The sequence below is a fragment of the Xenopus tropicalis genome, chromosome 6, assembly GCF_000004195.4.
Source record: "Xenopus tropicalis strain Nigerian chromosome 6, UCB_Xtro_10.0, whole genome shotgun sequence".
Classification (NCBI taxonomy): Eukaryota; Metazoa; Chordata; class Amphibia; order Anura; family Pipidae; genus Xenopus; species Xenopus tropicalis.
In genome coordinates, this window is record NC_030682.2 from 137,707,785 (window position 1) to 137,735,364 (window position 27,580).

General features: G+C 41.9%; 1 protein-coding gene across 3 annotated transcripts in view; it reads right to left on the reverse strand.

Annotated features, from left to right (window-relative positions):
• Positions 1-23,868, reverse strand: part of samd12 (sterile alpha motif domain containing 12) — a 342,219-nt gene extending 318,351 nt beyond the window's left edge. For all 3 annotated transcript variants that reach the window (XM_018095171.2, XM_031904178.1, XM_031904177.1), the window contains exon 1: positions 23,745-23,868. In XM_018095171.2, the coding sequence (XP_017950660.2) occupies positions 23,745-23,757 (13 nt within the window). In that variant the 5' untranslated portion in view covers positions 23,758-23,868. The remainder of the gene's footprint in view (positions 1-23,744) is intronic.
• Between the last annotated feature and the right edge of the window lie 3,712 nt (positions 23,869-27,580).

A 27,580-nucleotide genomic window follows, 5' to 3' on the forward strand; every position in this document is an offset into this window, starting at 1 on the left:
CCCTCTCCTATTTATATTGCAAATACTTATTAAAACCACTGCCTGGTTTCTAGGGTACTTTGAAACCCAGCAACCAGATAGCTGCTAAAATTCCAAATTGGAGAGCTTCTGAACAACAAGATAAATCATTCCAAAACCATAAATAATAACAAATAAAGACCAACTGCAAATTGCCTCAGAATATCACTCTCTACATCAGTGATCCCCAACCTTTCTTACCCGTGAGCCACAGTCAAATGTAAAAAGACTTGGAGAGCAACACAAGCACCATAAAAGTTCATGGAGGTGCAAAATAAGGGCTGTGATTGGCTATTAGGTGCCTCTATGCACACTATCAGCTTACAGGGGGCTTTATTTGGTAGGAAATCTTGTTTTTATTCAACCAAAACTTGCCCCCAAGTCAGGAATTCAAAAATAACTCCCTGGTTTGGGGGCACTGAGAGCAACATCCAAGGGGTTGGGGAGCAACATGTTGCCCCTGAGCCACTGGTTGGGGATCACTGCTCTACATCATACTAAAAGTTATTTTAAAGGTGAACAACCCTCTTTAACAATGACAATGATCCAGTGACATGCACTCTTAGAAGTCAAATACCTTCTAATATCGCACCTCTGCAGTTATATTACTCCATCCTTTCAATCTGGACTGAATTTCAATTGGAATACTGTAATCAAACCGGGGCAAATTGCTGTTGTGTGGCATTTCTGATCTATGCATCAGGCCCTGAAGTAAAACTGCATTTAATATAATGTATGTTTCTCTCACTCCTTAATCAAGGCAAGCGCATTAGAGGAGATTTGTATGTCCCTAAATTCAGAAAATGAAGTCATTAGCCGCACTGACATTTCCTAAGAAATAGATGATAATGCAATGGGAAGGTAATAATGACTTGGGATGAAAAGCATGAAATCCAAATAAAGTCTGAAAACATATTTCACCGGAATTATTTTCCGCAGAAAGTAACGCGGCTGACAAACAGCGAACAATAAATAACGTGTTAATGTAACTCCGCAGCTCGCCGAGCGGCGCCGGGTAATGCAATCGTACTGTACAATTCCGAATTTGTCTCAGGGTGAAGAAATGAACAAACACATATTTTAATCCGTTGATTCAAGTGCACAAATACTAACATTTATGTACTTGAGAAGCTCAAGGCTATATAACAAGTGTGCGCATAAAGCATGCCATTCGGAGGACTGCAGTGGCGCCATGGAACACAATGCGGCAGAAGCAGGCAAACGAGTGCCCTCGCAGTAAAACAAAGAGAGCTTTTTGAACTTTACAGATGAAGTCTCATCAAAATAAAAGCCCCTTTTTTATTCGTGCCGGAAAACAATGTGGGAGGTTGAGCAAAGCGGAGCCGCGCTGGGAAAACAAGCGGGTTATTTTAACCCCTTTCCGTGCAATAGAATGTAGAATCTACAGTGCCCACATACCCCGACAGTGCTGCTGCCTCAGATTCTATATTTTCAGGGGGTTCTTTGATTAAGGCATAACACAGATCACACCGCTAGGTACAGGCATGGAAGAGGTTAAAAGTGACATACTGAAAATATAATTTTGCATTATATTATATATTACAGGTATGGGATCCCTTACGGAAAGGCCATCTCCCATAGACTCCATAATAAGCAAATAATAATTTTATAAAATGATTCCCTTTTTCTCTGTAATAATAAAACAGTACCTGTACTTGATCCCAACTAAGATATAATTACCCCATATTGGGGGCAGAACAGCCCTATTGGGTTTATTTAATGGTTAAATGATTCCCTTTTCTCTTTAATAATAAAACAGTACCTGTACTTGATCCCAACTAAGATATAATTACCCCTTATTGGGGGCAGAACAGCCCTATTGGGTTTATTTAATGGTTAAATGATTCCCTTTTCTCTGTAATAATAAAACAGTACCTGTACTTGATCCCAACTAAGATATAATTAATCCTTATTGGGGCAGAACAGCCCTATTGGGTTTATTTAATGGTTAAATGATTCCCTTTTCTCTGTAATAATAAAACAGTACCTGTACTTGATCCCAACTAAGATATAATTACCCCTTATTGGGGGCAGAACAGCCCTATTAGGTTTATTTCATGGTTAAATGATTCCCTTTTCTCTGTAATAATAAACCAGTACCTGTACTTGATCCCAACTAAGATATAATTACCCCTTATTGGGGGCAGAACAATCCTATTGGGTTTATTTAATGGTTAAATTATTCCGTTTTCTCTGTAATAATAAAACAGTACCTGTACTTGATCCCAACTAAGATATAATTACCCCTTATTGGGGGCAGAACAGCCCTATTGGGTTTATTTCACGTTTAAATGATTCCCTTTTCTCTGTAATAATAAAACAGTACCTGTACTTGATCCCAACTAAGATATAATTACCCCTTATTGGGGGCAGAACAGCCCTATTGGGTTTATTTAATGGTTAAATGATTCCCTTTTCTATGTAATAATAAAACAGTACCTGTACTTGATCCCAACTAAGATATAATTACCCCTTATTGGGGGCAGAACAGCCCTATTGGGTTTATTTCATGGTTAAATGATTCCCTTTTCTCTGTAATAATAAAACAGAACCTGTACTTGATCCCAACTAAAATATAATTACCCCTTATTGGGGGCAGAACAGTCCTATTGGGTTTATTTCATGGTTAAATGATTCCCTTTTCTCTGTAATAATAAAACAGTACCTGTACTTGATCCCAACTAAGATATAATTACCCCTTATTGGGGCAGAACAGCCCTATTGGGTTTATTTCATGGTTAAATGATTCCCTTTTCTCTGTAATAATAAAACAGTACCTGTACTTGATCCCAACTAAGATATAATTACCCCTTATTGGGGGCAGAACAGCCCTATTAGGTTTATTTCATGGTTAAATGATTCCCTTTTCTCTGTAATAATAAACCAGTACCTGTACTTGATCCCAACTAAGATATAATTACCCCTTATTGGGGGCAGAACAATCCTATTGGGTTTATTTAATGGTTAAATTATTCCGTTTTCTCTGTAATAATAAAACAGTACCTGTACTTGATCCCAACTAAGATATAATTACCCCTTATTGGGGGCAGAACAGCCCTATTGGGTTTATTTCACGTTTAAATGATTCCCTTTTCTCTGTAATAATAAAACAGTACCTGTACTTGATCCCAACTAAGATATAATTACCCCTTATTGGGGGCAGAACAGCCCTATTGGGTTTATTTAATGGTTAAATGATTCCCTTTTCTATGTAATAATAAAACAGTACCTGTACTTGATCCCAACTAAGATATAATTACCCCTTATTGGGGGCAGAACAGCCCTATTGGTTTTATTTCATGGTTAAATGATTCCCTTTTCTCTGTAATAATAAAACAGAACCTGTACTTGATCCCAACTAAAATATAATTACCCCTTATTGGGGGCAGAACAGTCCTATTGGGTTTATTTCATGGTTAAATGATTCCCTTTTCTCTGTAATAATAAAACAGTACCTGTACTTGATCCCAACTAAGATATAATTACCCCTTATTGGGGCAGAACAGCCCTATTGGGTTTATTTCATGGTTAAATGATTCCCTTTTCTCTGTAATAATAAAACAGTACCTGTACTTGATCCCAACTAAGATATAATTACCCCTTATTGGGGGCAGAACAGCCCTATTGGGTTTATTTAATGGTTAAATGATTCCCTTTTCTCTGTAATAATAAAACATTACCTTGTATTTGATTCTAAGATATAATTAATCCTTGGAGGCAAAACAGAGTCTATGGAAGATGGTCTTTCAGTAATTCGGAACATTCTGGATAATGGGTTTCCCGATTATCCCATGCCTGTAATTGTAACTAAAAATCTGAGCTGTCAATCGTATATTGCCTGCCCCGTCTCTATGCCTGCATAGAGGCGGGGCATGCAATATACGATTGACAGCTCAGATTTTTAACACATTTATAACAGGTATGGATGATTTAATTAAAAAAATAATTTGGGTTTCATGTTTAATTTTTAAGGACATTTATTATACAGCTTTTTTATGTGTGACAGGTCCCCTTTAAAGTGACGCTGGGTGTTTGAGTAGTTTGTCATAATGTAGAGTAATAAGTTGCCAGGCCAGGACTGGCAATCTGTGGGGCTGCTGTACCATGCCATAGACAGTCACTATTTATTGGGCTGGTGGGGGCAGTTTAGGGCTCTGCGAGGGCCTATTCTGAGCCTCAGTCCTAGTCTGCGTGTTGCTCAATACCTTCAGGAGTGAGCCCTAGCGATTGCATGAATACAGCTCATAATTAGAACACAATGTACTTATATTTGTGCTGTTCTGTGTGCAGTCTTGGAAGCAAATATACAGTAAATTCAATGTGATATATTTCAATGACCTAAAGGGACTGCAGACATGCCAACCACTAGCCCCCTGAAATATAATACTTAAATATGCAGTATGTTATGAGAAGGCCGTGGGTCCCATTTTAGCACAATAGGTTCTTTTCCTAGTAACATTTACAGTAATTGGAAATAAAATACCGAAAGGCAGACTGGCACGAGAATGTGAAACACTGAACAAGCAATTCTGATGCCAATAATTAGGCGAGCCACTTTACCTCTCGGCGCCTCAGGAAAGCACTGGCAAGGCCCATGTTCAGCTTATGCTATGGGGGATTGGGGAATTCAAAAAGTAATATTGGAGTTAATAATATAGCTAAAAGGAGAAACTCCCCCACAAAATTCAAGTTATATGACAGCTTCAGCCCCCTGGCACACAAGTATCAGCATTGCCAACATTCTTACTCTGCAAAATGAAGGGGAATATAAGTGAGCTCAGCAATTTATTGCACTAGAAGAAATACAAAGATACAGTATGTGTATATAGTATGTGTTTATGGTATATATATGGTGTACAAAACTGTAGTCTAGTACTTTGGTTCTAAGAAAGAAATAGAATAGAAATAGCACTTGGTCCAACCCGCTCTGTAATGTTGATCTGATGCCATTGCTCCTTGTAGGCTTTGTGCATAAATTAAAGGAAAACTATACCCCAAACAATGTAGGTCTCCATGAAAATATATTAAAGAAACAAGCTCATACGTAAAGAAAATATTTTCATAAAAATATACTTTTTTAGTAGTATGTGCCATTGGGTAATCCTAAATAGAAAATTGTCATTTTAAGAATTAAGGGCCCCCCCCTGGGATCATAGGATTCACAGTACACACAAACAAGCCAAGGCACACATACATGCTAGGCCCCATCAGCCAATGAATGGGCAGAGTTCTGCCTTTTACTCCCACACTACTTCCTGTTACAGTTAGAGCTGCATTATTTCCTGCCAGCTGATCTCTGAGGGAGCACACAGCCCATCACTAAATGGCGGCTCAAGGGAAAGGATGTAAAAGGGCAATATTTACTGATATATATATATATATTCCAGTTCTCTTTAATAGGTCACTTAAAGGACAAGGAAAGGCTAAGTCACTTGGGGGTGCAAAAATGTTAGGCACCCACAAGTGACTTAAATCGCTTACCTTACCTGTTCGGAGAAAACAGCACCAGCCCGGGGTACCTGTAGCGCAGCTCTTCCTCCTTCCGCCTTCGATTTTGGAAGGACTTAGGACAGGCGCATGCGCAGTAGAGTGAAAAGCCGACTTCTCTGTTCCACTATTCACTCTACTGCGCCTGTCCTAAGTCCTTCCAAAAGCGAAGGCGGAAGGAGGAAGAGCTGCGCTACAGATACCCCGGGCTGGTGCTGTTTTCTCCGAACAGGTAAGGTAAGCGATTTAAGTCACTTGGGGGTGCCTAACATTTTGGCACCCCCAAGTGACTTAGCCTTTCCTTCTCCTTTAATATGATAAACTCTATCTGTTGATTAAGGGATCATTGTGGGGGTATAGTTTTCCTTTAAAAGACAAGGAAAAGGTCAATCACTGAGGGAACCTATTGGTTAGGCAATATGATTATGATAGCCCTCACCCTGTGGACTGTTCTCAACTGAAAAACACTATTGAGCACTGAGCCGCTATCTTCGCTTTTGTCCCAGGGATACCTTGTGGCCGGAGCAGAATGTGAACATTGACTGAGCCAAGGCAGCGACCAATGACCCTGGGACAGAGGGTGCAGTGCAAATATAATCATGGGAGGGTGCCTAACCAACTGCCACCCCCACCCTGGTGAATAGCTCTTTCCTTGTCATTTCAACCAATTCCTTCCTTCCATAGGTATTCTATATACTGCACATGTCTGAGTTTGGTATTGTGAGAAAAATGCAGCCACAACTTTAGCTATAGGAGAAATTACAAGCTGTTGCTGATATCACCAAGCACTATTTATAATAATAAAATAGAAAAATGACAAGAATACAATATATAGCACCGCTCTTCTATTATTCTATGTGTGGCTGTAGCACTAACCATTGCTGCCCAAAGTGGGAAAAGTCACACTGAATCTACCAAAGTCGTATATCAGCTGCAGTAATGTGTGAATGAAGCACAGAGGCTGGGGGACAAATATATTGATTTTGTCAAAAGAGACAACACTTCCCGTTAGTAATCACCATACTCATCCCTTCAGTGAGTTAGCTGCATATGCCAGGATTACAGCAGCCCTGTGACAGTGATAAACTCCCTAGCACTGCCCACACACCACCTTACTGTGCCACATGTTCCTTTTCTGTGACCCTTCCCCTAGAGGCACAGACGGGCAGTATTTGACAAATGTGGGGAAATCGAAATGCTGAGTGTCACATGTAAATGAGAAACCACAAACCCAAGCATGTGGCTCTTACTGTATGTGCCAAGGGCCCGGGCAAGTGTGTCTGTTAAAGGAAAACTATACCCCCAAACAATGTAGGTCTCTATAAAAATATATTGCATAAACAGCTCATGTGTAAAACCCTGCTTCATCTAAATAAACCATTTTCATATAAATATACTTTTTAGTAGTATGTGCCATTGGGTAATTCTAAATAGAAAACTGCCATTTTAAGAATTAAGGGCTGCCCCCTGGGATCATAGGATTCACAGTGCACACAAACAAGCCAAGGCACACATACATGCTAGGCCCCATCAGCCAATGAATGGGCAGAGTTCTGCCTTTTGCCCATCACTAAATGGCGGCTCAAGGGAAAGGATGTAAAAGGGCAATATTTACTGATATATATATTCCAGTTTGGCGAGATTCTTTAATAGGCCACTTAACATAATATCAACTATCTGTTGGTATTCATTGTGGGGGTATAGTTTTCCTTTAAAAAGAGGAGTGTGCATGGCACGTAGTGGAAGTTCTTAATAGTAATGGGAAACCAGGTATTAAAGGAGAAGGAAGGGTAAAAACTAAGTAAGCTTTATCAGAAAGGTCTATGTAAATACAGCCATATGCACTTACAGTATTGCTGCACTGAGTCCTCTATCAAAAGAAACACAGGATTTCTTGTCTCCCTTTTCGTAAACAAGTTGTTCAGGTGTCTGACTTACTCTCAGAAAAATCCTTAATTCCAAGGCCAGAGTCTGCACAGTTCTCTCCTCTCTCCCATCTCCTGCTCCCCCCTCCCATAAGAATGCTAACAACTGCCACCCCCCCTCCCTTAGGAATGTGTGATCTGTTATAAGGGCTAGACTGCAAACAGGAAGCTATTTAAAATGGCAGCTGCTATCTTAAGCAAACAGAGAAAGCTTCTAGGGCTCTTTACTTAGGTATGATAATGCTTTCTGCAAAAGAAATACTGTATATTGTTCTAGGTGGCACTAATGTGTAATAATTCCCGCAATCATTGCTTGCAGGAAATATCATTCGTACCCTCCACTTATGTTTGGGGCTGAATCGTCAGATATGGAGGTAAGAACAATAGGGATTTTACCCCTATCTGATGATTCAGCCCTAAACACAGCTATTGCTTGGGCTCCTTAAACGACACCCAATCCTTTTGTCCTGCATGATCAACGAGACAAGACTTGTCTTGTGGTTTTGAGGTGGTCTCAAGGTTTTGTATGAGATTTTGGTGCGTGTATGGATTTAGTCTACTAAAAAAATTATTTAAACATGAATCAAAGGACAATGAAAGGTTAAGATAAATTAAAAGTAAGTCTAAAGGCATTCTTTTTAAAGGAGAAGGAAAGGCTATTAAAGAGTTAATCTTGAAATGCAGGCATAACTTCAGTTGTCTCAATAGTGCCCCATAGTCTCCCCATACTTCTCCTGTTCAGAACATCTCAAGCCAAACACTGAGAAAAAACGCTAAGCTGTATAAAGAAGATTCCCATAATGCATCGCTTCCCCCTTGACTGTAGGACCGGGAAACTGTAGGTGGCACATGCGCAGAGGGCAGAGGCGTCCGGTTGCCATGGCGACGCAGCGTCGCCGAACTGTGTGACAAGCAGGGAAGCGGAGGGGGGGGCGGGCAGGTGCTGCAGCGGCGTGGGTTTGTGACAGGAGCGGGGGTTTGTGGCAGGTGCGGGGGGTTTGTGGAGCTGCAGAATCTTTGTGACAGGAGCGGGGAGGCTGGCTTGTGCTTTTCAGCCCATACAGACACGCTGGATAAGATGGCGGCGCCGTTCACTGAAACAAATATGTAAGTTCTAGTATGTGTATCTCTGTAATTCTTTCATTAGGCAAGCCAGGAATATAGCGTTTTTACACAGCAATAGTAGTACTATTTAATAGTGTGCTTAATAGATTTTGCCTTTCCTTCTCCTTTAAGTACTTACTGCATATCTAAATTCCCAGATCCCTGCTGATCTCTAAAAATGGTGCTGGCAGCCTACAGCAGTGTTACGCCTACAGTGACATCACTGAAATCTCTCTCCCCTTCCTGTAGGTGCCAGCGGCAGCCTTCCTATTCTCTGAGCATGTGTGTAACTTGATCCTGTCTCCTGTTCTGAGCTACACATGCCCAGCAGCCAATCAGAAGCGGATCTGGCAGAGGGGAGAGGGGGGAGGGAATGAAACACATGTGCAGTATGAAGCAAGAAGGGAAAGGAAGGGAGTATACCTTTTTAGAGATGGCTGCCTGTTCTAGAAAATGTGCAGTAAGTGTGACTGAGTAGTTGGCATCAAGTACAAGTGTTTTAAAATTTTAAAAGTTATTTGATTAAAATGAAGTCTATGGAAGATGGCCTTCCCATAATTCAGTGCTTTCTGGATAACAAGTTTTTAGATAACGGATCCCATGCCTGTATTATTCAATACTATACAGCAGGGATCCCCAACCTTTTTTACCCATGAGCCACATTCAAAAATAAAAAAAAGTTGGAGAGCAACGCAAGCATGCAAAAATGTTCTGGGGGTGTCTATTATGGGCTATCATTGGCTATTGGTAGCTCCTAAGTGGTCTGGCAGCCTACAGGAGGATATGTTTGGCAATACACCAGGTTTTTATGCCTCCAAGCCAAGAATTTAAAAATAAGCACCTGCTTTGAGGCCACTGGGAGCAACATCCAAGGGGTTGGGGAGTAACATGTTACTCACAAGCCACTGGTTGGGGATCACTGCTATACAGTAAGAGCTTGGGATGCACCAAATCCAGGATTCGGTTTGGGATTCATCCAAGATTTGCCGTTTTTCAGCAGGATTCGGATCCAAGCTCCTGGGTGAACGGAATCCGAATCCTTAAAATCACGTGAGTTTTTGTCATATAAACATGAAAGTTGAAAAGTTTTTGCTGTGTGATGCACGTGCGGTTCTCTTTCAAATTTGCATATGCAAATTAGGATTCGGTTCAAAGGATCTGGGGTTCAACCAAATCCAAAAATAGTGGATTCAGTCCATCCCTAGTAAGAGGATATAAAGCTAATGCCACATGAAGCACATGGTGCAATGCAAAGTCTCACGTTTGTATATGGATATTGGCTACATGTGCCTGCATGTTCCTTCTAAAGGAGAAGGAAAGGCTAATAAAGAGTTATTCTCAAGCTGCAGGCATACCTTCAGTTGTCTCAATAGTGCCCTTAAGTCTCCCCATATTTCTCCTGTTCAGATGATCAGAAGCCTCATAGGAAAAAAAAACTCTCTAAAGAAAATTCCCATAATGCCACGCTCCTACACCAAGACCAAGATTGCTGTACATGCTCAGTTTGTAAGACTATGAGTCAGCTTCCTGCTGATTGGCTCAGATGCACATTCCTAAGGGGGGGGTGTTCTTAGCATTCTTGAGGGAGGGGGGAGCAGAAGAGAGGAGAGAGCTGCTGTGTTTTCTGGCTTGCCGCAAATATGTGCCATACGCTTCATATGGCATTAGCCTAAAGGCATAACGGAGAAAGTTAATGAAACAGTTAACCAAAATAACCGTTATTGACCCCAAAGCGCATTTGTGCAGCACCTGCATATGAGGCAGAGGATGGTTCTACTGAACTAGGCACCACTTGAGAATCCCAGCTCTCTCCGACACAGAGAGACTTCATTATACAATCTCATTAATTCCATGAGAGAGCTCTACAAGTGCGCCGAGAATATGCTGAATTTCCATTCATTTAACTTTTCTGCTGCTCCAACACAATTCATCACCCTCGTGATTAAAACTTCTTTCACTCGAAAACAGCTGAAAAGCACAGATACTGAAAGGTGTGTCATCTTCCAATTTGTGTTTCCAAATACACATCAGATGGAGATGAAAAGGCAGAGCAACGAGGGAACAGGAGCCTGGTTGGGAGAGGGAGATAAATGCTGGCAAATGCTACTCAGGCATCATAGAAAAACTGAGATTTCAGCCTAACTTGATTCCAGATTAACATATCTATAAGATATATACATATGAATAAATCAGAACTAACAGAGAAATGCACAAGCTCCTATTTTAGAAGAAATCATTACTATTCAGTATTTAAAAATCAAGATAGACATATTCAGGAAACTAAAAGCACTTTCCATAACACAGCAATAACATGCCCAACACCTTTCCACAACAACATGCCCATGAGTAATAGGCCTCTAATCTTCTTTCATTTAAAAAAAAAACATATCTACACCAATTTTAACATATGATAATATTAAAAGTCACTCTGTAGTCCCATAAAATGAATTAAAGCACTGGAATATTCTGCCCTACAATGGTAATCAAACTTGTCAGGGACTACTAATATCCTAGTATTTTATTATAGTGGATGCATTATTCCCTAAGTCTACAGTTTGGGAACCTCTGCTGTTAAGGCACAGCAGTACCTATAGCACCTAGCCTCTCAAAGGGGACTGTGGCTGTGGGATAGCAGGTATAGCAGGCAGAGATGGTGCCTATAGTAGCAGTGGGATAATAGCCTCTGGGAAGGGACTGTGGCTGTGGGATAGCAGGTATAGCAGGCAGAGATGGTGCCTAGAGTAGCAGTGGGATAATAGTCTCTGGGAAGGGACTGGGGCTGTGGGATAGCAGGTATAGTAGGGAGAGATGGTGCCTATAGTAGCAGTGGGGGGATAATAGCCTCTGGGAAGGGACTGGGGCTGTGGGATAGCAGGTATAGTAGGGAGAGATGGTGCCTATAGTAGCAGTGGGGGGATAATAGCCTCTGGGAAGGGACTGTGGCTGTGGGATAGCAGGTATAGTAGGGAGAGATGGTGCCTATAGTAGCAGTGGGATAATAGCCTCTGGGTAGGGACTGTGGCTGTGGGATAGCAGGTATAGTAGGGAGAGATGGTGCCTATAGTAGCAGTGGGATAATAGCCTCTGGGAAGGGACTGTGGCTGTGGGATAGCAGGTATAGTAGGGAGAGATGGTGCCTATAGTAGCAGTGGGATAATAGCCTCTGGGAAGGGACTGTGGCTGTGGGATAGCAGGTATAGTAGGGAGAGATGGTGCCTAGAGTAGCAGTGGGGGGATAATAGCCTCTGGGAAGGGACTGTGGCTGTGGGATAGCAGGTATAGTAGGGAGAGATGGTGCCTATAGTAGCAGTGGGGGGATAATAGCCTCTGGGAAGGGACTGTGGCTGTGGGATAGCAGGTATAGTAGGGAGAGATGGTGCCTATAGTAGCAGTGGGATAATAGCCTCTGGGAAGGGACTGGGGCTGTGGGATAGCAGGTATAGTAGGGAGAGATGGTGCCTAGAGTAGCAGTGGGGGGATAATAGCCTATGGGAAAGGACTGGGGCTGTGGGATAGCAGGTATAGTAGGGAGAGATGGTGCCTAGAGTAGCAGTGGGGGGATAATAGACTCTGGGAAGGGACTGGGGCTGTGGGATAGCAGGTATAGTAGGGAGAGATGGTGCCTATAGTAGCAGTGGGGGGATAATAGCCTCTGGGAAGGGACTGGGGCTGTGGGATAGCAGGTATAGTAGGGAGAGATGGTGCCTATAGTAGCAGTGGGGGGATAATAGCCTCTGGGAAGGGACTGGGGCTGGGGGATAGCAGGTATAGTAGGCAGAGATGGTGCCTATAGTAGCAGTGGGGGGATATTAGCCTCTGGGAAGGGACTGGGGCTGTGGGATAGCAGGTATAGTAGGGAGAGATGGTGCCTATAGTAGCAGTGGGGGGATAATAGCCTCTGGGAAGGGACTGTGGCTGTGGGATAGCAGGTATAGTAGGGAGAGATGGTGCCTATAGTAGCAGTGGGGGGATAATAGCCTCTGGGAAGGGACTGTGGCTGTGGGATAGCAGGTATAGTAGGGAGAGATGGTGCCTATAGTAGCAGTGGGGGGATAATAGCCTCTGGGAAGGGACTTTGGCTGTGGGATAGCAGGTATAGTAGGGAGAGATGGTGCCTATAGTAGCAGTGGGGGGATAATAGCCTCTGGGAAGATACTATGGCTGCGGAATATACATATTCCCCAAAAGCAAGAGCCAATTTTCTTTAACCATCTAAGCCTTGCTCTGTGCACTTGTACTGGCCATAATCTCATATGTCTATATTCAATACAGCGTTTGCAATTTACCAAGAAACCACAGAACAATCAAATTCAGAAATATGATCTGACTCTTTGGGAGAAAAATGTCTAAATGTATAAAAATAGCACATTATTACTGTATATTACCTAAGGCCAACAATAGACTGTGATTGTTACAGGAAACACAATCTCTCATCTAATGAGAATCACACGCCATGTTCTCCAATATCACTGCTATCCATACATCCACTTTCATTTCAGTTACATTCTCCAAAGCATTGCTTTTCTCTATGAAACCCTATTAACAGGGTAAGTTTACCTGACAGGGCCCCTAAACAATTTACAGTAGAATTGTGCTTAGCACAGGGGAATACCTATGTGAGTATAGTTTTATATTGCCCCTTAGAGAACTAAGCACAATGCTGCAGATAGTAGAAGGTATAGTATAGGGAAATATGCTGGAACAAATGAAGGATATATCTCTATAGAGGCTATGATGAAAATCATGGGACTGTTCCTGCAGTACTGTACCCAGTACAGGGGATTACTTAGGCTGGCATAGTTGTGGCATATGATTACAATTACACAGTAGGGCACCTCTTTGCTGATTTAAAGGAGAAGGAAAGGCTAGTAAAGAGTTAATCTCAAGCTGCAGGCATACCTTCAGTTCTCTTAGTAGTGCCCTTAAGTCTCCCCATATTTCTCCTGTTCAGGTGATCAGAAGTCTCATAGAAAAAAAACCGCTGAGCTCTGTAAAGGAAGTTCCCATAATGCCTCACTCCTGCACCAAGACCAAGACCAGTGTACATGCTCAGTTTGTAAGACTATGAGGAAGCTTCCTGCTGATTGGCTCAGATCACACATTCCTAAGAGGGGGGTAAGTTCTTAGCATTCTTGAGGGAGGGGGAGCAGGAGAGGGGAGAGAGGAGACAGCTGCGTGTCTCTGGCAGAGGAAAACAAACAGACAAGAAATCCTGTATCTTTTGATAGAGGACTCAGTGCAGCATTACTGTAAGTGCTTATGGCTGTATTTACATAGACCTTTCTGATAAAGCTTACTGAGTTTTTACCTTTCCTTCTCCTTTAACAAAAGACTTAGAAAACAACATTACAGTGTTATGGTAAGTGATAGGGGAGTGTGTGCACAGCCTGCCCCAGCCTATTCTTTTGTTATGAAGCAATATTTTTTAATGTCATTACAATGTTGTTGTAATGACAGTAAAAGATATTAAAAGCAAATCTCTATGTTAACCCCCCTTTACAGAATACCTAAACCTAAAATTACTCTGTACAGCTCGCAGAACATACCTTTCTCCCTACATCCAGATTTATTTTGTTTCTCTATTACAGCCAGGTCAACTACAGCTCTTTTACTGACTTCCTTGTCTAACATGAAGCTCCTCCTTCCTTTGATTTCTAATCCTTCCTTCTCTATCCAACTATGATGAGTTCAAAGTGGTGCCATCTGAGTATGCCTGGTTGATTTTAAAGGGGATGTAGAGGCTATCATTGAGGCTAATCTCAGGAAGAAACAACCCCTGCTTTTCTGAATGCAGAGCAGCACTGATGATTTTCTGGCCAGCCAGCAGAGAAAGTGTTCCTGTGCGCAGCTTTAAATAAACTGAACAAAATTTCTAATAAAAGTACATTGCAAATATACTTCTTTTTAGGTTAAGGAGCAGTACAAGCAATATTTTTATTCGCCTTTACATCCCCTCTAGTTGGAGCAGAGGTAATGAGCATGCCTAGTAGGCACCTCTTTCAGGTCTTCATAGTTGTAGAGATAAGGAGGTCTCAGAAAGCAAAAGGGGGAGGAGCTTCTCACTAGACAAGGAAGTCAGTAAGAGAACTGCAGTTCAGCGGCTTGCAACAGAGAAACAAAATAAATCTGCATGTAGGGAGAAAAGTATATTATTCTGGGACCTGTTCAGAGTAATTTTGGGGGATTTTTAAAGAAAACTCTTACTTATCCTTAAAAATTGGTTGCAGTTATTTTAAGTTTTACCTAGCATAGGTGTTTCATCTATGCAGCAATACAGGACTCCACATGGAAGGCACTGACCACCTTACCTATATATGTATCTGTATCAATATACAGGGAGAACAGGTGGCAAATTCTCTGGAAGGTTGGGCTATGTTACGAGTTTCCAGACTGCACCCAATTCCAGCCCTCCAGCCCAGGTAATATAGCCCAGTGGGTACCTTCACAGGAGCCAAGATATCAATGTTTGGCCACTGAGCATGCAGAATAAGGCTACTGCCATGGCATCTGGTGTATGAGCTAGAAAGAAAAGCCCTGGAAAAGCAAAAGGACCCATTGGTCCCAGCATATAGGGTCAGGGTCGGACTGGGGGGTGCAGGGCCCACCGGGGCTGCTGCCTCAGGGGCCCCGCACCTCCCTGGGTGCCCTGTCCACGTCCCCCGCACGGGCCCGCACTGCACCTTCCTAACCCCCCACAGGGGCCAACACCTGACTTCCTCCCCTGAGCGTGCATAAGTGCCACGTCAGGGGAGGGACACCTTCAGCCAGGGGGCCAGTCTGGGCTGCTGGGGCCAACAAGGGCCGGGGGCCCACTGGGTTTATTCCCCATGCCCCGGTGGCCCAGTCAGACTCTGTATAGGGTCTCTGCTCTGCCCTAAGTACACATTATATATAATATACAATTCAAGTAGGTTTAGGAATACAAAAGTATTCAGGAAGTTTGTGTACGTGCCACAGACATGTGGCTTAAAAAGCATATCAACAAATACAAATCACATTAGTAAAACTATGATTTTATTTGGAGCAATTATTTATTTGGAGCAGATAAACCAAATATTTCCAGCTTCTGTACACTGCGGGACTGGGTGTGAGGCAGCCAAAACATTTGGTTCCTCTACTCCAGTTTGGATGCCGCACAGGTATCTAGTATCAGAATGCTTGGGACTTGGGATCTTCCCTTAAATATGCTAAAAATCATTTAAACATTAAATAAACCCAACAGGATTGTTTGGCCACAAAATGGATTCATGTGGCTTAGTTACTATCAAGTACAAGGTACTGTGTTGTTATTATTACAGAGAAAAGGGAAATCTTTTTTAAAATCAGAATAATTTGCTTAAAATTAATTCTGGATAACAGCTTAACAGTAATAAAACTAGTCACATTATTGCCATTTGCTGATCTGCTTTGCCAGTCTTCGCAGTCTGCCAAAAATTCTGAACAAAGAGTGATAGTTACATCCCAGCGATATAGGATGTAACTATCACTCTTTGTGCATTTATGTTTGCAGTTCTGCCCAGCTATTTATTCCACGGCTATATACATTTTATTTGCTGTCTGTCCGACAGGATTCTGGAAGTGCCAAATTGCATCATCCTAAAATAAAGGCTCCAAAGTATCAGCATTACCTTTACTGTTCCTACAATATACACCAAATAAACCCCAAATGAGGATAGTCTGTCTGAAGCAAAATGTAATATGAGAAACCCATAAATCAAGACACTTCAGTGGTATACAGTAATTTTAGTACAGGTATCGGACCCCTTTTCCGGAAACCCATTATCCAGAAAGTTCAGAATTACGGAAAGGCCATCTCCCATAGACTCCATTTCAAACAACGCACATTTTTAAAAATGGTTTCCTTTTTTTCTGTAATAATAAAACAGTACCTGTACTTGATCCCAACTAAGATATAATTACCCCTTATTGGGGGCAGAAAAGCCCTATTGGGTTTATTTCATGGTTAAATGATTCCCTTTTCTCTGTAATAATAAAACAGTACCTGTACTTGAGCCCAACTAAGATATAATTACCCCTTATTGGGGGCAGAACAGCCCTATTGGGTTTATTTAATGGTTAAATGATTCCCTTTTCTCTGTAATAATAAAACAGTACAGGTATAGGACCCGTTATCCAGAATGCTCGGGACCAAGGGTATTCCGGATAAGGGGTCTTTCCGTAATTTGGATCTCCATACCTTAAGTCTACCAAAGAATCAATAAAACTGCAATTAAATCCAATAGGATTGTTTTGCATCCAATAAGGATTATTTGTATCTTAGTTGGGACCAATTACAAGGTTCTGTTTTATTACTACAGAGAAAAGGGAAATCAGTTTTAAAATTTTGAATTATTTGATTAAAATGGATTCTATGGGAGACGGGCATTCCGTAATTCGGAGCTTTCTGGATAACGGGTTTCCGGATGAGGGATCCCATACCTGTACCTGTACTAAGATATAATTACCCCTTATTGGGGGCAGAACAGCCCTATTGGGTTTATTTAATGGTTAAATGATTCCCTTTTCTCTGTAATAATAAAACAGTACCTGTACTTGATCCCAACTAAGATATAATTACCCCTTATTGGGGGCAGAACAATCCTATTGGGTTTAATTACTGTTTAAATAATTTTATTAGCAGACTTAAGGTAGGAGATCTGAATTATGGAAAGACCCCTTATCTGGAAAACCCCAGGTCCCGAGCATTCTGGATAACAGGTCCCATTCCAGGTAACTTTTTATGTACATGCAAAAAGTAGTTTTATTGTGTCAGTATCACTTTAATAACAGAAAATGTCATTCCATGCAACCTTTCATGACGAATTATTAAAGGTTTTAATTTACAATTGTAAATGTAATTGCTATGGAAAACAGTATTTGCTTGACCTTTCTTCTGCTTATGGCTCTGAATGTTCATTCAATGTTGCAAAAGTCAACTGTTCTGTCCCTCAGCGCTAGGGCAGGAAACAGCAAGGAACTTACACACACTGCTTTCAAAAGCAATTACATTCACACATAATTTTGAAACCATGGAATATTTGTAACATTTTATTCTTAGGCTGACATCCCATATAAAGAAAGGCAAAGTTAAATAGTTTCATACACTCTAGTTAAAGGGGAACGCCACCCAAACTATTAACCTAAGCCCCGCCCCCTGTTCCCCTGCTGATCTGGCTGACTACTTTGTGACTCAAATAATTTGTAACAGTAGCCGACTGCCCTCAGTCTGCATCCTCCCCATCCCACAATTCCTTGCAGACGTGATGTCAATAAAGAAAGGAACATCACGGTGCATTGCATTGTGGATCATGTAGTTCCTGCATGCTGTCTGTAAGCTGTGGAGAAGTTGTTACAATTTGTAACATGGGTGTTTCGGTCCCTCCTCCCCTGCCAGGACTTCATATGTTGCAGAAAGAAAAGAACTGCTTTGCAGCTGGATTTCAGGTTATAAAAATATAGGAACAGTGATTTTTGGTTTGGAAGCCGGATTTCCCCTTTAATATGGGTTGAACAAAAGGCAAAGTTCCATCAAGTTTAACCCCTCCAAATAACCCAGAGGGAAGATAGATATATAGATAGATTGATAGATAGATGATAGATAGATAGATAGATGATAGGCAGATAGATAGATAGATAGATAGATAGATAGATGATAGATGATAGATAGGCAGATAGATAGATAGATAGATAGATAGATAGATAGATAGATAGATAGATAGATAGATGATAGATAGGCAGATAGATAGATAGATAGATAGATAGATGATAGATAGATAGATAGATAGATAGATAGATAGATCTATTAGAGCAGTGTTTTTCAACCTTTTTTGGGCAAAGGCACACTTGTTTCATGAAAAAAATCACGAGGCACACCACCATTAGAAAATGTTAAAAAATTTAACTCTGTGCCCAGCAGCAGTGCCCCCTAGTACATTGGTGCCAAGAGCAGTGCCCCCCTAGTACATTGGTACCCAGCAGCAGTGCCCCCCTAGTACATTGGTGCCAAGAGCAGTGCCCCCTAGTACATTGGTGCCCTGCCTACGGCACACCAGGCAACATCTCGCGGCACACTAGTGTGCCGCGGAACAGTGGTTGAAAAACGCTGTATTAGAGGACTATTTTTACACTCGCATATATATATAAAAATATACATAAACATATCTATACTTAAGTAACTGTGGATCTTGAGATCGCTATAGCCCTGTATATGGTGCTTGTTTAAGAAATCATCCAATAATAATAACAATCAGCCATTCTTAAAGACACTAATAGAATCTGCAAGCACAACCTAGTCAGTGCTGCAGAGCCAGTCAGTGCTTTATTGGCTTTAGTAGCCACTGACTGACACTATCTGGAGTTACAGGGTTAATGGAATATTTATAAACATTCATTTAACGTCAAATATGTACTTAGTATTTCTTTACAACAATGTAATAAATCTTCCATGGGAAGTTTGCACTGCTTTTCACATCACCTTTATGAAACTGCCCCATAAATATCAGATACTATAGAGGAATCCCCCCTCCCCAGCCGCTCTCTTACCTACAGGCACAAGAGGCCAGGGAGCAGGGGGCACCAGCAGGCTGGCAGGCAGAGGGAGGGCAGGGTAGGTGCGTGTTGGGCCCTTCAAAGATTTTTTGCAGGGAGTCCGGCGCAGCATTATTACTTATTACAACTTATATTACATTTCAAACAACAGCACCATTGTAGCCTTTTCTCACGATCAGGATACCAAACTCTCCCCACTCACTCCTTTCAAACCTGCTTCAAAGGCGACAAAGAATTCCTTCCTCATTCCAAAATGACACTTGGCTTAGCACTCAGGAATAGCACCATGCTATGTGCATTTCAACCCGAAAATAATTTTAAGCAACTCCTGGTTTTTGCTTTTTAAACAATGTTGCAAAGGTCAGTCTTGTGTTACATTGTTTCGAATGTCCCATCTCTCCCTACTATACCTGCTATCCCCCAGCCTCAGTCCCTTCCCAGAGGCTATTATACCCCCACTGCTACTATAGGTACCATCTCTCCCTACTATACCTGCTATCCCACAGCCCCAGTCCCTTCCCAGAGGCTATTATCCCCCCACTGCTACTATAGGCACCATCTCTCCCTACTATACCTGCTTTCCCACAGCCTCAGTCCCTTCCCAGAGGCTATTATCCCCCCACTGCTACTATAGGCACCATCTCTCCCTACTATACCTGCTATCCCACAGCCACAGTCCCTTCCCAGAGGCTATTATCCCCCCACTGCTACTATAGGCACCATCTCTCCCTATTATACCTGCTATCCCACAGCCCCAGTCCCTTCCCAGAGGCTATTATCCCACTGCTACTATAGGCACCATCTCTCCCTACTATACCTGCTATCCCCCAGCTTCAGTCGCTTCCCAGAGGCTATTATCCCACTGCTACTATAGGCACCATCTCTCCCTACTATACCTGCTATCCCACAGCCACAGTCCCTTCCCAGAGGCTATTATCCCCCCCACTGCTACTATAGGCACCATCTCTCCCTACTATACCTGCTATCCCACAGCCCCAGTCCCTTCCCAGAGGCTATTATCCCACTGCTACTATAGGCACCATCTCTCCCTACTATACCTGCTATCCCACAGCCACAGTCCCTTCCCAGAGGCTATTATGCCCCCACTGCTACTATAGGCACCATCTCTCCCTACTATACCTGCTATCCCACAGCCCCAGTCCCTTCCCAGAGGCTATTATCCCCCCACTGCTACTATAGGCACCATCTCTCCCTACTATACCTGCTATCCCACAGCCCCAGTCCCTTCCCAGAGGCTATTATCCTCCCACTGCTACTATAGGCACCATAAATGCATTAGGCTCACAACAGTGATTGGACAGCTACTAACTGCATTGACCACTGATATCCTAGGCTCACAGTTAATGCTGCTCCCACAAAGTCACCCCAGTTCAGCTTAAAATGACTATTCATAGCCAGTTTTGGCCTGGTAGTTTAATATTTACCATGCTGAATAACTATCTGAGTACATACTGTATTAGCTGTATCACCTGCCACTTTCCTATTGTTGAGTTGCGATGAAAAAGTGACGACAATAAACAACAATATAAACTGAGCATGTATAGCTTTAGTGCATTATTAAAATGTAATATGACTATGGAGGAGAAAGACTACCCACACCTTTAACATTCTGCTTTGACTTTTCGTTTTGGTTTGTTAAACCACATAATACATTGGGCTGTAAAAATAAAACAAAAGAAAGAACTGGAATTTCCTGTACACATTCACACTGCTGCCTTTCAAGACACGTGGGCAGAAAACAGTTATTTTTATTGCATCGCTGACAGAAGTTTGCACTATGTATTAAAAACTGACAGCAGCCAAGGAACACATAGCTTAATCTCCGGGCACTTATAAACTGCTGATATGATTGTGTACATCTAGCCATGCTGGAGCCAACTATTATATATAAGTTAGTCACTTCTGCACTGACTGTGTGGCCATTGCCTAGTGACAATACCATGCCAAGCGTGACAATCTGAAACTTAGGAGAAATGCTATTTACCATGCAGTTGCACTACAAGTGTAATCTATTGACTATGCTACTAGTTGGAAATCCATCAGACTCAACTGGCTGACAACACCATTTGGCACCTATAGCAATAAAATTTTACAATGCAATAAAGTAGCAATAAAACTTGAGCTCCAATACGACACCTTGTGAATGAAACATCATCAAATATAAAATGTCAGGGGCAGAATTTTGCTCCGGGTCTAGTAACCCATAGCAACCCATCAAAATTTTGCATTGAAACAAATAAAAACTGTTGATCAGTGACCCCCATTTTGAAGCTAGAGTCAGAAGAGTTAGTCAAATAATTCAATAACTATAAAAATTAAAAATAAAAACAAATTGAAAGCATGCTAAGAATAGGCCATTCTATGACATACTAAAAGTATGTATGTATGTATAACTTTATTTATAAAGCGCCACAAGGGTATGCAGCGCTGTACAGTCTTACAGAATACAAAATTACACACAGGGAGGACAAGTGATATAATAAATAAATACAATAAGTACATATATGTATATATATATAAGTGCCATGTGGTATGAGACACAGTAGGAAGGAGGTCCCTGCCCCGTAGAGCTTACAATCTGAGTGGTTGGGTAACATACAGGCACCTTCATGTTAAAAGTTAACATGAAGGTGAACCACCCCTTTACGGGAACCTTGGAATTGCCACTAGGTCCTGGATAATAGTAATTTTAGGGTTCCCTTGCATCAGGCTTAAGGGGTACATTTGTTACAAGTTGCCAAGGAGCATGCATAGGTGCAAGTATTGTAGCATGGTTGGGAAAATCATAGAAGGAAAGTATATCCCTCCCAGAATCCTCTATGAAGCAGCACAGATGGATGTGAAATTAAAGGTCTGTGCAGCTGTGAGGGCTGATTAGCCTCACCTGTAGTTTAAAGGTGCTCCAAGGGTAGTGTCTGCTCTGTTCTGGGAGAGAGGTGAGACACTGGAATTGCAGTTTGGGGAAAAGTGTGTTTGGCAGTGTGTTGGGAACTGTTTCTGTATAGTTACCTCTGGGAGTCGGAGGAATATTTATCCACAGAGGTTGATGGCTTAGTAGCAAGGCCCAGCTACTATATGCTGCCCTAAAGACTGAGGGACTGAAGTGCAGCCGCTTCTGAGAAAGCACAGGAATCCTACAAAAGACTGTGAGTGTAACCTGCATTTCCCTATATTGGCTTATTCTGCCCAAGTGTGGCTGTGTGTGTCCCTGGGAAGGGCAGTTTTCAGTTTCAGCAAGACCGCTACTTTTGGGTTGTATTTGGGATATCAGCTGTATGAACTTTTACTTTTATTTCTGTCAAGCCTGCTGTGTTAAATAAACTCACACCAAAATTCAGCTCTAACCCCTGTGTACCTGTCTCTTACCTGTGTGAAAGTAGCTGCCGCTTCTACCTAAAGAGCTAATCCCCCACAGTATGAATAGCATCGATGTGCATAAAGTTTTCACACATTTTAGTGTTTTGCACTTGCTGTCTTAAATGTGACCGTTGTAATAGTGGCAATACCATGGGTCACTAAATGGAAGTACAGTGCAAGCTGCAATTCCATTTGGTACCTAGTGAAAATACTTATGTGGTTATGTAATAAAGGCAATAAGTTTGCCCTGAAGCAGTAACCCATAGCAACCAGTGTTGATGTTGGTACATATAGTTTATGTATGTGAGTGGATAGATGGGTCAGTGTGGGTCTGTATGTGAGTGTATAGATGGGTCAGTGTGGGTCTGTATGTGAGTGTATAGATAGGTCAGTGTGGGTCTGTATGTGAGTGGATAGATAGGTCAGTGTGGGTCTGTATGTGAGTGGATAGATAGGTCAGTATGGGTCTGTATGTGAGTGGATAGATAGGTCAGTGTGGGTCTGTATGTGAGGGGATAGATAGGTCAGTATGGGTCTGTATATGTGTGTGCTGGGTTTACTTAGAATGGTTGAACTGGGGTAATGGGTATTTTTTAACCCAACTTAACTGTGTAACTATGTAAAAAATCAGCAGGTAGAATTTACTGGTCACCTGTTTAAAAGCAAAAACCTTATTGGTCACTATAGGTTACTGCTCCACAGCAAACTTAGTGCATTTTATTACATAAGTAATTTTAATTACATATTACATAATATTACAAATTAAACATGTATTACATAAGGTGCAATACCATGTTACTCATTGTAGAAGCGGCAGTATTAAGATTCCTGGTACCACAGCAGCCGCTGGCAATTCCTATGGTGAAAAAGTATTTCATCTTTTTGTGATGTATGTTAAATATTAATCACGATTAAAGAGAATCCCACATAGGGTTGCCACCTTTCCAGGAAATAAATTCCTGCCTTTTTATAGTTTTGTTTTTTCCCTATTGAAAACATTGGCATCAAACATCATTATTACCGGCCAGTCCTGTAAAATAATGCACAGGGGGTAACCCTTATGCCTCAGGCTTCCAAGAGGTTCTGCAGAATCCACACACTGGGATAAACAAAGCAGTGTATTAGATCAGTGAGACTTTCCCAGCATCCCCTGCTGCCAAGGCAGCCTTCCCCATCAGTCACTGCACAGGACAGGACCCATTTTGCAGCTGACAAGACGTTCCATTTAAAGACAAAATGCAAATATTAATTGGCATCACTTACCTTCCACAGCCATGTTGTCAGCAGCTGCACGATTTGCACATAATGCATTCAGTAGTCAGACTAAAGCTCCTTTCTCCCTGTCTCTGATGCTATTTATTTTCTGCTTTTTCCCTTTTCAGCAGCTGCATACAACACGCCTGGAAGCCTGCACGCACGGAATTATGGGGATTGTAGTTCTTTTTCCCCCAGAAGAAAAGAAAATCCGCTCTTCTTTCTCGCACTTCAGAAAAACTGGGCGCCTCTTCGCTGTACGACTCGGGCAGTGAGTATATTTGTAGGCACCACCAATATGTTAAAGCCCAAAACGGTATCCTGTAGAAATGCACCTGTGGCAAAGAACTACATTACCCATGAGGCCGCGCTTCCGAAGCTGGGCTTTGATTTCGAGCATGAGTATTTCGCCAAGAACTTCCTTGTCAAGTGACAGGGACATTCCGTTTCCAGGGTTACAGTGCAGAAGAAGGCAGGCTGGATAAACTGGCTCTTTGGCTCTGTCAGCGCTTCTTAGCGCCAAAAACGAAGTCATGAATAACAATGACCTTTAGGCAATAGCTTTGGGAGCCAGACAATACCAGTATTTCAGATGTAAAAGTTATAAAAACAAGCATAGGGTGGGAAGCAGAACAGCCAAGTGTTTGGAAAGCTTGGAATGAAACAGTGATTGGTCTGTACATAGTAGGGAATAAAGCCTTAGCAAATCTGATGCCTCATCTTTGGGCATACCTCCCAACATTTGAAAAATTAAAAGAGGGACAAAAAGACTTGGTGCGCGTAGCGCAGCAAATTGTTTGACCACGCCCACTTTTTGACCACACCCCATTTTTAAAATTCATTTTTAAATGCCCCCCATACACAGTAGCCCCCCATACACAGTGTCCTCCATACACAGTGTCCCCCGATTGCCCCATAGAGAGTACCTCCAATAGTAAATACCCCCCATACACAGTAGCCCCCAATTGCCCCATAGAGAGTACCTCCAATAGTAAATACCCCCCATACACAGTAGCCCCCAATTGCCCCATAGAGAGTACCTCCAATAGTAAATACCCCCCATACACTGTGCCCCCCATACACAGTAGCCCCCAATTGCCCCATAGAGAGTACCTCCAATAGTAAAAGTCCCCATACACAGTAGCCCCCCATACACAGTAGCCCCCTATACACAGTAGCCCCCCCATACACAGTAGCCCCCAATTGCCCCATAGAGAGTACCTCCAATAGTAAATGCCCCCCATACACTGTGCCCCCCATACACAGTAGCCCCCAATTGCCCCATAGAGTGTACCTCCAATAGTAAAAGTCCCCCCATACACAGTAGTCCCCCATACACAGTAGTCCCCCATACACAGTAGCCCCCCATACACAGTAGCCCCCAATTGCCCCATAGAGAGTACCTCCAATAGTAAATGCCCCCCATACACTGTGCCCCCCATAGATGCTGCTGCTTCTTGTGGCTCCTGCTCCTTATGCGGCTCCTTCTACGGCGGCGACAGGCCCTTTTATAAGGTTGCGCCCCGTGCATACGTGTGACGTCGCACGTACACACGGGCGCAACCTTATAAAAGGGCCTGTCGCCGCCGTAGAAGGAGCCACATAAGGAGCAGGAGCCGGAGGACTAGACAGAGCCGGAGCCGGAGCGCTTGGCTGCAGCCAGCGCATTTCGCCGGCCTGGATAGTTTAATGAATGTTCTGCATTTTCGTAATGCGGGACATTCATTGAACAATCCGGGACAGCGGGATGCGCTGTAAAAACCGGGACTGTCCCGCGAAAAGCGGGACAGTTGGGGGGTATGCTTTGGGGTATTTTAATACTATAAGGGACAGATTTATCAAAATGTTAGTTTAGAGCTTAAAGGAAAATGCAAGTCAAAATGTAAAAAGCATACTGCCCAATAGTCCTCCTTGTTTAGTAAAAACGCCACACTTTTGGCTCACCTAATCACATATTTACTCAGTCACAGTTACTTCACATTTTCTAGAACAGGCAGCCATCTCTAAAAAGGTATTCTCCCTTCCTTTCCCTCCTTGCTTCATACTGCACATGTGTTTCATTCCCTCCCCTCTGCCAGATCCGCTTCTGATTGGCTGGTGGGCATGTGTAGCTCAGAACAGGAGACAGGATCTAGTTACACACATGCTCAGAGAATAGGAAGGCTGCCACTGGGAATGAACTGAACATGGGTGAGATTTTATGTATTAAGTTCCAAACTCACAATTGATAAATCTGCCCCTTACGTGTGTGTCCACCTCATGGGAGTCCAAACCAGTAGTCGCAACTACTGCTTTTATAGCGGCATTGTTAATGTTTGCAAAAAAAAAAAAAAAAGAATGGCCCATAAAGTTCAACCTCTTCAAATGACCCTGGGTGCATATATACACATACCTAGCTATACAGTTATATATAATGAAATACATCAACACCTTTAATTTACTGTAGATTTTAGTACAGGTATGGGGCCTGTTATCCAGAATACTCAGGACCTGGGGTTTTCCGGATAGGGGGTCTTTCCGTAATTCGGATTTCCTATCTTAAGTCTACTAAAAAAATTATTTAAACAGTAATTAAAACCAATAGGCTTGTTTTTCCTCCAATAAGGGGTAATTATATCTTAGTTGGGATCAAGTACAGGTACTGTTTTATTATTACAGAGAAAAGGGAATCATTTAACCATTAAATAAACCCAATAGGGCTGTTCTGCCCCCAATAAGGGGTAATTATATCTTAGTTGGGATCAAGTACAGGTACTGTTTTATTATTACAGAGAAAAAGGAAATCATTTAACCATTAAATAAACCCAATAGGGCTGTTCTGCCCCCAATAAGGGGTAATTATATCTTAGTTGGGATCAAGTACAGGTACTGTTTTATTATTACAGAGAAAAGGGAATCATTTAACCATTAAATAAACCCAATAGGACTGTTCTGCCCCCAATAAGGGGTAATTATATCTTAGTTGGGATCAAGTACAAGGTTCTGTTTTATTATTACAGAGAAATGGGAAACCATTTTTAAAAATATGAATTATTTGCTTATAATGGAGTCTATAGGAGATGGCCTTTCTGTAGTTCAGAACTTTCTGGATAATAGGTTTCCAGATAAGGGGTCCGATACCTGTATAACAATAGCTTTGGATACTATGCTTGCTGAAGAAATAACCCAAACCCCTCTTATAGGCATTAACAGAATCTGCCATTACAACATCTCTGTCACTGTTATCTCTTAAATGAACCGTTACACCAAAAAATGAAAGTGTATAAAAGTAACTAAAATATAATGTGCTGCTGCCCTGCACTGGTAAAAGTTGTGTGTTTACTTCAGATAGTCTACTATAATTTATATAAAAAAAGCTGCTATGTAGCCATGGAGGCAGCCATTCAAAGGAGAAAAGGCACAGGCACATAGCATATAACAGATAAAACACTATTGTATTCTACAGAACTTATCTGTTATCTGCTATGTAACCTGTGCCTTTTCTCCTTTTTTCCAGTTTGAATGGCTTCCCCCGTGGCTACACAGCAGCTTATCATATAAATTATGGTAGTATTACTGTAGCAAACACACCAGTTTTACCAGTGCAGGGCAACAGAGCTTTAAAGTAATAAAAATAGAATGCACTTTTATTTTTTGGTGTTACTGTTCCTTTAAAAGGAGCACCAGCCTGAGGAAAAACTTAGTGATCTATTTCACCTTTCTTGTCCTTTTAATATCCTTCGTTAAGGGGTTGTTCACTGTCCAAAAAGAGTTTTTCAGTTCTGTTGTTTCCAGTAGTATTTTAGATGAAGGATTATGCTTGTTAGGGCTAAAGATAAAAAAAAAAATGTATCAACTAATATAAC